The 12011-nt window shown below is 39.8% G+C and overlaps 1 protein-coding gene across 18 annotated transcripts in view; it reads right to left on the reverse strand.

Annotated features, from left to right (window-relative positions):
- Window positions 1-12011, reverse strand: part of CACNA1B (calcium voltage-gated channel subunit alpha1 B) — a 249141-nt gene that overhangs the window by 65164 nt on the left and 171966 nt on the right. For all 18 annotated transcript variants that reach the window (XM_031951863.1, XM_031951860.1, XM_031951861.1 and 15 more), the window contains 5 exons: window positions 10483-10643; window positions 6483-6620; window positions 3032-3233; window positions 1299-1463; window positions 35-145 (listed from right to left, as the gene is read on the reverse strand). In XM_031951863.1, the coding sequence (XP_031807723.1) occupies window positions 35-145; window positions 1299-1463; window positions 3032-3233; window positions 6483-6620; window positions 10483-10643 (777 nt within the window). The remainder of the gene's footprint in view (window positions 1-34; window positions 146-1298; window positions 1464-3031; window positions 3234-6482; window positions 6621-10482; window positions 10644-12011) is intronic.

A 12011-nucleotide genomic window follows, 5' to 3' on the forward strand; every position in this document is an offset into this window, starting at 1 on the left:
ATGATCAGTTGAAAGAGAAGGATAGACAGCTTACCAGCACCCCAAAGGCGATGATCTTCAGCACACACTCCATAGAGAACATTGAAGTGAATACAATATTCAAGCCCTTCAGCATCATTTCATACTCATAGGGGGCACCATAGAACTAGCAAGGAGAGGAAAGAGAAGGCTAGCTATTAAAGGGGGAAAATATAGAACATGATAAAAAGTTAACTTGCCTGGGCAAGTCCTGAGATTCTTAGGATCATAGGACCAAAACTGGAATGGATTTCAGAGGTCATCCAGTCTTTTTGAGTCATTTTTTCAATTATGTCCAACATCTTGTAACCCCATTTGGAGTTTTCTTGGCAAAGACATTGAAGTGGTTATTTCCTTCTTCAGCTCATTTTACAGATAAGGAAACTGAGGTAAACAGTATTAAGTGACTTGCCCAGGTCATGCAGCTACTAGGTTTCTAAGGTAGGATTTGAACACATTAAAATGAATTTCTGACTCCAGGCCTGGCACTCAATCCACTGCACCATCAGTAGCATCATCTAGTCTAGAAATCAGCAAACCACAGTCCAAGGGCCAAGTCTGGCTCATTTATTTTATTTCTTTTTTTTAATTAAAGTTTTTTTTTATTTTTAAAATATGGGTTCTGTCAATAAAAAGTTATTTAAAAAAACAAAAACAAAATAAAATAAAATAAAATATAGACATGGATAATTTTCAACATTCACTTTGCAAAACCTTGTGTTCCCAATTTTTTTCCCTCCCTTCCCCCTACCCCCTCCCCTAGACATTAAGTAATCTAATATATATAAACATGTGCAATTCTTCTATACATATTTCCATAAATATCAGTTCATTTATTTTAAAATAAAAAGAAAATTCTTAGCTCAAAGATTGGATAAAAACAGGCCCATGCTCATAGTTTGCCAGTTTTTGATCTAATCTAATTCTCTCACTGTACAGAGAAGAAAACTAAGATTTAGAAAAGGGAACTCAGATCCTCTAACTTCAAATCCACAGTTTTTTCAATTGTCCCATAGTTTGCAGCAGCAACCAATCTGCACTCATACAACAAAAGGGCTGAGTCATCAACACTGAGACAATTGAAGTCAGATACTCATTTCCCTCATATGTACTTCACACAAGAGAAGCACTTAATACGTATCTATTGACGAGAATTGTCACAAGACAGTAGAAAGCCCCAACTTTTCCTAAGGGGATCCCTATTTCCCATGTGGGTTTATCTGCCCATGGTGGGCCAGCATCAAAAGTAGCACATGCTCTAGGGATGTGGGATCACTCACCTTCATCATCAAGACGGCCGTGTTGAGGGCGATCATGGCCATGATGAAATACTCAAAGGGTGGAGACACCACAAAGGTCCATGTCTTGTACTGGAAGGACTGCTTGTTCTGAGGCATGTAACGGGTCAGGGGCTTGGCACTGATGGCAAAGTCTATGCAAGCCCTCTGCAGGGAGAGAGGGGACAGCACAGTGAGCTTGGAGGAGCCAGCGGCAAAGGGAAGCGCATCTCCTCTGAAAAGGTGAAGAGAGAGAACTAAAAACCTTTCCCAGCATCTCGGGCACCCTTATCCCTCCAGACTGCTGGAAGCCAACACCTGAAAGCGCATGGCCACTGGGCTTCCCAGAGAAGCTCTACTGACTCTTCCCTCAGGACCAGTGCCCTCATAGTAATTGGAAGGATATGGAGCTTTACAGTTTGTTTACAAACTGCATGTTTTTGTATAGTTACATTATCTTTTTAGCCCCATAACCACCCCCATGGGGCTAAAGGTACTAGCATTATTATCACCATTATATTCAGCTCAAAGACCGAAATGATTTGATCACTCATTACACATGTGATCTTGTCCAAGGAATAGAAGAGCAGGAATTTGAACTCAGGTCCTCTGACTTCCAAATCAGTGGTTTTTCTATACTACATCACTATTCCTGTGATGGCAGCATCTGCTGTAATATATAAATGCCAAGAGTTGCCAGTCCGATATAAGCTGGCACCTGAAGGGTCTATAGCTATTCAAGCAGAATGGGTCCCAAACAGAATGGTTTTTGAGGAGGGGAGAATCCCAGGGACCACTAAATATTCTTAGTCAAGCTTGGATAAGTTTACAGTCAGAAGTGAGAGAGGCCAGGAGACTGTGAGCACTTCAGTCAGGGCCATAAATCAGTGCTACTCAAGGCATGGCCAATTTGCTTTATGCCTTCGCCTCCAAGAAAGGGGTACAATATGATGCCCAAGAACTGTGGCAATGGGCCACAGTTTTGACCCTAATTAAAATATCAACGTGCCTTAAATCTGTCAGATTTCGATCCTACTCAGTCCTGGATTTGGTATAGGGAAGGGGGTAGTGGTGCAGAGGTACAGGGAGATAATCTAGCTAGTATTACTTTCCAATAAAAGGTGCTTTAAAGGAAGATCAGATTTTTAGCAACAATGCTATTTCCTTCAGCAACACAAGCCTCTGTTTCCTTCCCTGATATAGTCATCAAGGTAAAACCCAGAGCTAGAAGGCAGGAAAGTAGACTACCTCCTCCCAGAGAGCCCATGGGCACCAAAGCATTTCCCCTCATTACCATACCACATTAGAGAGTCCCTGTCCTCAGTCAAAAGGCATGACCGTACTCTCACAGGGGCAGCCATTACTGGTTGTGCCCATGAGCAGATGAAGAGTTTTTCATGTGGGATCTAGGTGTCTTATGCAGAGACTGATGGAAAAAGCCATGCTCCCAGAGGCAAAATAGTTTCCTACCCAAGAATCAGCACATAGAGAAATTACTATTTTTCTGTCATATCAAATCCAATGGGTTTCTTTACAAATCAACCCTGGTTTAAAAATAAGGAACAAAACACACAGATGGGTTGTAGCTCCAGGTGCATGGACACACTTTACCAAGAACCTGGTGCTGCTGAGGTGGAAGGAGAAAGACCTCCTCATCAGCCCCAGATGTCAGCCAGGAACTCTCCCCTCACCACCTGCTGGGGTTCCTCTGTGGAAGGCCAGGACTCACAAGGTACCTCATTCTTCTCCAAGCTGCATTCTGACATCACTTTGTCTCCCTGCTCCTGGAAGGTGATGATGATCAATGCCACAAAGATATTGACGAAGAAAAAGGGAAACACAACAAAGTAGACCACGTAGAAGATTGACAGTTCCATCCGGAAGCCAGGACTTGGACCCTGTTCTTCATATGTTGCATCCACCGAATGCTTCAGTACCCTGGAAACAAAAAAAGAGAAGAGGAGGTAGCTTCTGGGACACAAGGTAGAACCTGCATTTAGGAAACGACTACCCCTGTTGAATGTGGGGCAGCAGAAAGACCACTGGACTATGAGTCAAAAGAGCCAGATTATATTCCTAGTTCTGCCATTAACTCTTCTGCATTTCTTCTGCAATTTTCAAAATTTCATTTTTGGGTTTGTTTTTTTTAAATTTTCAATACTATAAATTTGGTTAATGAACTCTTTTATCTTTTGTTGATGTGTAGTCTGAAAGATCATGTTTTACTCTGAGGACTTTTTGTTAAATCCCAGAAATTTTGGTCTATAGTATAATTACTGTCATTCTTTTTCAGAGTTATTCTTTTTCTTCTAGAATTTATTTTTTGACACACTAATGCTCAAAATGCCTTTAAATCTTCATTTAGATCTGTAACTTTTGTTTTCATCCCCTGTATTAATTACTATTTTATATCACATTATGATCCATAAAAGATATAATTAGTATTTCCTTTAGAAATTTGTCATTTTGGAACAGTTAAGTGGCGCAGTGAATAGAGCACCAGCCCTAAAGTCAGGAGAACCTGAGTTCAAATGTGGTCTCAGACACTTAACACTTCCTAGCTGTGTGACCCTGGGCAAGTCACTCAACCCCAATTAACTCAGCAAAAGAAAGAAAGAAAAAATAAATTAGTAATTTTTTGTGTCCTAGCACATGGTTTATTTTTGTAAAGATATCATGTAGTTCTGAGAAATAAGTATTTTCTTTAATATTCCTATTCAAAAGATACCATCTTTTAGCTAAATTCTCCAACAATTTATTCAGTTCTGTAATTACTTTTTTATTTCTATTTCTTTTAGATTTTTTCAGTGTTGATAGAGGAATATTAAAAGTTTCTTGCAGTTATATTGTATTTTTTGTTTTGGTCATCATTATGATCATTATGAATTTCAATGATATACCAGTAGGCTCGTGTAAGTTTAGTACTGATATTGGTTTATTATCTAGACTTCCTTTAACTATTTAATATTCTCTATCTTTTTCAATGTTTAAATTTTCATTTTTGCTTTGTCTGATAGCATGATTATACTTTCTCTAATAATAATAATAGTTCACATTTATATTACGCTTTAAGGTTTTTGATTGTTGTTTTTTGCTGATAGAATCTCATTTGATCCTTGCAACACATTTATGAGTAAGGTACGATTATTATCTCCATTTTCAGATGTGAAAAGTGAAGCTCAGAGAGTTCGTGCCTTGCCCAGAGTCATACAGCTAATAAACACCTGAGGCAGAATTCAAACTTATCACTGGACACACTACATCATATTCTTTAGATGGACACAATGTAGGACCAGATCATAATATGATATGGATCAATGTCTTGAGCCAGCAAGCACAGGCCATCTTCTTCTTCATCTTTATTCTTCTTGTCATTTTTCCATTTTTTCCTACCGCAGACTCTTCAAAACTGGAGTCAGAAAAGCAGGATTTGGTGTCCTGCTGGGGACTGTTCCTAGTCTCTTAAGGGTTACATTAAGGGACATTTGTGTGGATACGGATTATTACCATATGTGAGTCCTGACCTCTCCCTGGGGCCTGTTCTCTAGCCAGAGTTTAGACCCTCTTTGTATTGGCAAACATGACAAAGCAGTTCCCAGAAGAGCAAAAAAGAGAGCTGTTTTTTTTTTATTTTTTTTTGTGGCAACACATCTTGGTTAGCGCAGTGCCTACTCCAGTGTAAGCATTTTAAAAATATTTATTGACCAACTAACTCTTTAACATGATGCACAATGTGTTAGAGTTGGAGTAAAAAAAAAAAAAACAAAACCTGAGTTCAAATTCTGACTGCTACTTACTACCTGTGTGATCTGTATAACCTCTTTGTGCCTCAGTTTTCTCAAGAGTGAAAATCTTTAATTATATGGGCCCTACAATCCATCCCAGCTGTAAATCAATGATCTTCTGTGAATTATTCAAAAGGGATACTTTAAAGCTCTCCATCTCTTGGAATCATATATGAAAATGCATATTAAGATCAAATTGTCTTGCAGCCCTCTCCCCTCTTATTATGCTCATGCCTGAAATCTTTAAAAAGGCAAGATGATATCAGATTGCTTACCACTTCAGAGACGAGAAAGGGTTAGAATTTGGAACTCAAAACTTTAGCCCCTATACAGAAAAATGTTTAAAAATTGTTTTAACATGTAATTGGCCGGGGGGGAATGTTATGTTAAAATAAATAAAGATAGTGAAACACATTGCATATTTTCTAGTTAGGCTCTTGATGTTGTTGATTAAAATAATTCATTAAGCAAAGTAAATAAATAAACAAAGGCAGCATGGCATAATGTATATTATACATTGGTACATATATAATGGTACATATAACATAATATTGTTCATGATGTCAAGACCTGGGTTCAGATCAGCAGGACAATTTCAGAAAGGCCTAGAGAGACTTCATGAATTGATGTTGTGAAGTGAGTAGATTCAAGAGAACAATGTATACAGAACGAAGAAAATAAATGTGATGATCACCTCTAATGGATGTGGCTCTTTTCAACAATGAACTGATTCAGGCCAATTCCAATAGACTTGTAAGTGAGAGAGCCATGTGCATCCAGAGAGAGGACTGTGGGAACTGAGTGTGGATCACACCATAGTATTTTCACCTTTTGTTGTTGTTTGCTTGCTTTTTGTTTTCTTTCTCATTTTTTTTCCCCATTTTTGATATGATTTTTGTTGTGCAGCATGTTAATTGTGAAAATATGCATAGAAGAATTGCACATGTTTAACTTACATTGGATTACTTGCTGTCTAGGGGAGGGGTAGGAGGAAGTAAGAGAGAAAAATTTGGAACATAAGGTTTTGCAGGGATAAATGTTGAAAATTTTCTTTGCATATATTTTGAAAATAAAAAGCTATTATTTTGAAAGAGAAAGAGAGACAGACAGACAGACCTGGGTTCAAATCTCACCTTAGGCACTTAGCAGCTGAGTGACTTTTGGCAAGTCACTTAAACTCTTTGTGCCTCAATTTTCACATTTGTGAAATGAGAGTTGAGATTCTCAAGACCCTTCTAATTCTAAGTTTATGGTTGTATGATACCCTTAGAAAGGATCCTTCCCAGATCAGCTTATTCAGCTTTCTCCATGAGAATTTCCTTCTTGTGTTCTACAGAGTCCTAAAGGATTATCCATCCATCTCCCTCCTCCCCCAGCCACCCAGAACCTGGTGACAACTCACGTTGGCCACCCTTCTCCTGTAGACACTGTGAAAAGAGTCAGCAAAGCCCAAAGCACATTGTCATAGTGAAAGTCATATTTCTTCCATTGTCTGGGTTGAGCCTCCACTTCGTCCTTTTCATAATCCAAATACTGACCCCTGAAAATGAGAGCACAGGGTAAATTAGGAAGAGAAGTAATGTTGGGGATATGTTCTTTCCCTACAGGAAGCATGTATCAGAGAGAGGGACAGAAGGAAGAGATATCATCCCTTTCCTAAGAACTCATTAGCATCACTGCCTTCTTGTACACATTCAATCCCTTGAGTTTGGTGGAATTCTCAGTTCTCTGAGTTAGTGTTCTTGACGCATGGATGGCACTTATTTAAAAACTCTCTATGTCCTGATCTACATCTGGCCACTGGACCCAGATAGCTCTGAAGGAGAAAGAATTCAGGTGACTGACTTTGCACATCCCTCTCTCACTTAAAGTCATTTCACTTGCATGTCATGGCATCATCTCCCTGATGCCATGGTTCTCTTTGAAAGGAAAGGACAAATAGCAATATTAGAAAAGTAGTCAGAAAAACATTATACACAGTAACAGCAAGATTGTGTGATGATCAACTATGAAAGATTTGGTTCTTCTCAGCTGTTCAGTGTTCCAAGGAAATCCCAATAAACTTTGGATAAAAAACTATCTGCATCCAAAGAAAGAACTATGGCGACTGAATGTAAGCCAACTTATGCTATGTTTACTTTTTTTCCTTTTTCTTCTGTTTTTTTCTTCTTGTGGTTTTTCCTTTTGTTCTGATTTTTCTCTCCCAACATGATTCATAAAGAAATGTGTATTTAAAAAATCAATGCACATGTATAGCCAGAAAAAAATTAAAAAGCGGAGGTGGGGGGGTGGGGGGAGGTGAGGGTGGAAGAAAAGTAATATAGTTTAGTGTAAAGAGAACTTGCTCTGAAGTCAAGGGACAGGAATGCAAAACCCGCCTCTATGTGACCTTTGGCAAGTCACTCTGAGGCTCAGTTTCCTCATTTGTAAAACAAAGGGATTAAACAACATGGTCTCTAAAATCCCTTCCAGCCCTAAATCTAAGGCCCTTTGAATTGTGTTGATTTTTCTCCTACAAAATGCTGATTCTAAAGCCCAAGAATTTTGTTCCAATCTCTTGACTGTAATATTAGCCAACCAGTTGCCCATCTCCATTTAGAGCAATAAGACCTAGAAACTCATAGAGATCTCCCCTAAAGGGAGTTCATCTTCCACCCCTTCCTCAATAACCATATAGCTTATGCTCAATGTGACTTCATGAACTATTCTTCTGTCTGAAAATCTTTAGTTAAAAAAAAAAAAAGGAAAGGATTTATATTATCTGAAGAGAGTAGGAGTTAGCAAAAACATCAGACTTTTTGAAATAATGTTCCTATACAAATAAATGGTCATTGTAAAGGATTTAGGCCCGGCTAGTAGGTCTAGATGATTTAGTTTCTTGAATTGTTCCAGAAACTTCAAACTGGGGACCTCTGCCCTTGGTCCTGAGGTTTTTCACCTTTCACTAATTTCTAACCTGCATCCAACATATATAATCACCTGTCTCCTTTTTCTACCACTACTTGGGGTGTCCTTTTCTAGCCCCTATTTTGATATTCCCATTTCTTTCTTGCCTCTAAACTATCTCCCAAGACAAGTTTTCTAGGATATATTTACAAAGGAAAAAAATAGCTACTTACTCAATGCCTCCTATACCTCTTTCCTAAGTGAAGGAAAAAACTGAACGCACTTCAGGATGTCTATATTTATGCTTTCTCTCCTACTAAGATATAAGCATCATGAATATAAGGACTATGTATATGTATGTGTATATGTGTGTATGTAAAATCTAAACTTTTTATCAACCTCAGAATGTAGCTGACTCAGTATTTCATTCTTTGTTGATTGAACACAAAAGTATCTTTTTTTTACCCAGAAACAAAATGTAACCTATTATCTAAAAGCTTCTCCTCCTCCTCCTCCTCCTCCTCTTCTTCTTCTTCTCTGCTTCTTTTCTTCTTCTTCTTCTTCTTTTCCTTCTTCCTTCTTCTCCTTCTTCTTCTTGTTTCTTCTTTTCTTTTGATTCTTCTTTTTCTTCTTCTTCCTCCTCCTCCTCCTCCTTTTCCTCTTCCTCCTCCTCCCCCTTTTCATCCTCCTCTCTGTCTGTTTCTCTTTTTTCTGCCTCTGTCTCTCTCTTTCTTCCCCCTCTCTGTTTTTCTGTCTCTCATTTGATGATCAACTCTCTATCTCTATCAGTCTCTGTCTCTCTCCTCCCTCCTCAGTTTCTCTATGTGTGTGTCTGTCTCTCATTTCTTTTTCTGTTCATATCTTTGTCTCTTTGTTTCTGTCTTTGTGTGTGTGTGTGTGTGTGTGTGTGTGTGTGTCTTTGGTTCTCTGTCTTTCTAGTTCTCCCTTTATCTTTCTGGTTCTCATTCTCTCTATCTCTGTCTCTGTCTGTATCTCTCTCTCTCTGTATCTCTGTCTTTGTCTCTCTCTCTTTTTCTGTCTCTGTGTCTCTCTCTCTCTCTTTCTCTCTCTCTCTCTCTCTCTCTCTCTGTCTCTGTCTCTCTCTCTCTCTGTCTCTTTCTCTCACAGTCACACCCACACCATGGTCATAGAAGTGTTTCTGGTCACTTGGCTTTGACTCACTGAGCAGTGTAGGTTCAATTGCCCCAGAAGGCACAGAAATCTTCAGGGTTATTAAAGTAAGGATACATTTCAGGATTAGCGTCATCATGAGAAGATAAGCTTTCTTGGATGGGCCTCAATAGGCCTTTTAATTTTACCTTCTCTCCAGATTTACATACTTTCTGATTTCCTCTGGGTAGATTTTCACCCTGGCCCCCCATCTCCACCTTCCACCATTTCTACTAAATCAATAGGCCAAATGGCCTTTCAGGAGTACATTTTAGTGCCTGTTACTATGTAATGTTGCCATGTTTGGCTACTGATTATTGCTAAGCAATGTTACTATGTTTGGTTACTGAGAAGTGTTGACTCGGTCTAGTTAATAATCTTTGAGAAGGGCTATATGAGGTGGGAAGAAGCTGAATCAGCTCTGTCAGGGGTGGACTTGATCCCTTTAAGTGTCAGCTTCATCTATAAAATAGGGACAATGAGACTTCCACTACTTCCTAGGCTGCTAAGTGGTATAATGGATAAAACACTAGGCTTGAATTCAGGCAGAACTGAATTTAAAGCCTGCCTCAGATACTTGCTTTTCATGCAATCCTGCTCAAACCATCTAACTTCCATTTGCCTCATTTTCTTCATCTGTAAAATGGTAATAATTATAGCTCCTATCTCACAGAGTTCCCATAGAAGTTGGGACACCGTGACAATAGATGTAAAGCATTTGTAAAGAGGTATATAATAAATGTTAATGATGATGATGAGTCTCCCAGGACCATCGCGACATGAGGAATTCTGGCACAAAGTACATTGTAAATCTTAAAGAAGTCGAGAAATACGAGTTGTTGCTAGGTAGTGTTGCTATGTTGGGGTTACTGGTTGTTAAGCATTTACTGTCTTATCTATGGAGCAGCAAGGTGGTACAGTGGATAGAGTGTTGGGCTTGGGAACAGGAAGAACAAAGCCAGTCTCAGAGACTTCCTAGCTGTGTGAGCCTGGACAAATGACTTGCCCTGTTTGCCACAGAGAAGGAAATGGCAAACCACTCCAGTATCTTTGTCAAGAGAACCCCATGGACAGAGGTCCGCTGAATCATGAAGAGTTGGACACAGCTGAATTGACTGAACAACAACAATGCCTTAACTAAAGCTACTCCCTAAGACCCAGAGGTCTCCTCCATATAGATTAGACTAAATCCAAAACTTAAAACCACACCTGTCAATTCCTGGCTGCCCTTTAGAGCTCATGACAAAGAAATTGTGCCCTCGAAATCCCTGGGTTGGTGGCCCTTGGAAATCTTTGATCTATGAAGGGCTTAATGTACTGACAGCCCTGGCTGTGACTCAGTTTACCTGCAATCCCTCTGAAGCTCTTTGGATTCATCTGTGCAATAGAAGAATTTTCCTTTGAAGAGCTGCACAGCAATGACGGCAAAGATGAACATGAAGAGCATGTAGACAATGAGGATATTGAGGACATTCTTCAGGGAGTTTACCACACAGTCAAACACAGCCTGTGGAGAGAGAAGCATGAGAGAGGGCAGAGAAGGGGGCATGAGAGGGGGCTGGGCAGGGGGCATGAGAGGGGGCGGGGCAGGGGAGGGGGCTGAACAGGGTCTCTGGAAGGGGGAATGTGGGAGCTGGGATATGGGGCAAATGAGCACATCTGTAACAGTGATGAAGAAGGACTTGTATGGGCAGAGGCCAAGCTCAGCCTATAGAAAGAATTGTGAGTAAATGAGGGTAAATGTGGGAAGACAAAGAGGAAGAGAAAGAAAAAAATTAAAGTCAAAGCTACCACTAAGGTGGGGGTCTTGTTCACTTTGGGTGTTTATGGGGCAGAGAAAGAGAAGGATGCCTCAGGGTTGCCAGCTGCTAACAAATTGAGGTTGGGCTCAGGGCTGCTCTCACCTCCCTTTTACTCTGGGACTGGAAAGAAATCAGAAATTTCTTAAACTGGGAGTTTCTAGAGGGCAAGACCCATGTCTTGTTTCCCCCAGACTAAGTTTGAATTCAAGGCCTTTTCCTCCCTGACCACCTGGCTGGCTGGTCACACTGAGAAGTGTAGTACCTGCCTCACAGAGAAAGGTAATAGTATGGGAGAAAAAAAGCTGAAGCCAAAAAAATTCTACTTTTGTCACTGACTGTCCATGTGATCTGGGGAAACCATTTCACTGTCCTGGCCTTGGCTGCCTCAACGGTTCAATGAGAGTGTTGTACTAGATGATGCCTAAAGTTCCTTTTAATTCTCATTCTTTAATCCTCTGCAGGGGCACCTGCCTTTCTCCAGTAAGTGTATCTTCTGGCCAAATCAAGGTCTTTGCAGCTTGCCAAGCAGTATCTCCTACTCAAGGCTCTTGGGCAAAGGGTTTCCATAGGCTAAGTCCTCTTCAGGGATTCAGAGGTCACCTGGTACAATCACCCAAATGGTGGGCACAATGTTGAGAGAGAAATTTCTGTAAACTTAGCCTATCAAGAGTATAGAGAGGATATATACTATAGGGTATAGATGACCTATTCCCTACGACCTAATATAGAGAAGACCTGGTATGCAAAGAGCACTGGACTTCAGAAAACCTGAGTTCAAATCCTAACTCTAATAATTGCTAGCTGTATCATCTTGGTAAAGTCATTTTATGTCTCTGGGCCTTAGTGTCCTGATCTGTAAAATGGGAATAATACTTGCACTACCTACCCTCACAGAGTTGTTGCAAAGAGAATACTTTGTAAAACTTCAAACTATATATAATGAAAATTATCATCACAAGAGGTCAGAATTCCAAAAGATCCTGAAAATAGTTTGTTTAACTCTAGTCAAAAAAGTAGTGCCTGATGACTCTTAACAGCACCTATCTATTTCTTCACTGGGCCTAGTTGGGTAT

The sequence above is a fragment of the Sarcophilus harrisii genome, chromosome 2, assembly GCF_902635505.1.
Source record: "Sarcophilus harrisii chromosome 2, mSarHar1.11, whole genome shotgun sequence".
Taxonomy (NCBI): Eukaryota; Metazoa; Chordata; class Mammalia; order Dasyuromorphia; family Dasyuridae; genus Sarcophilus; species Sarcophilus harrisii.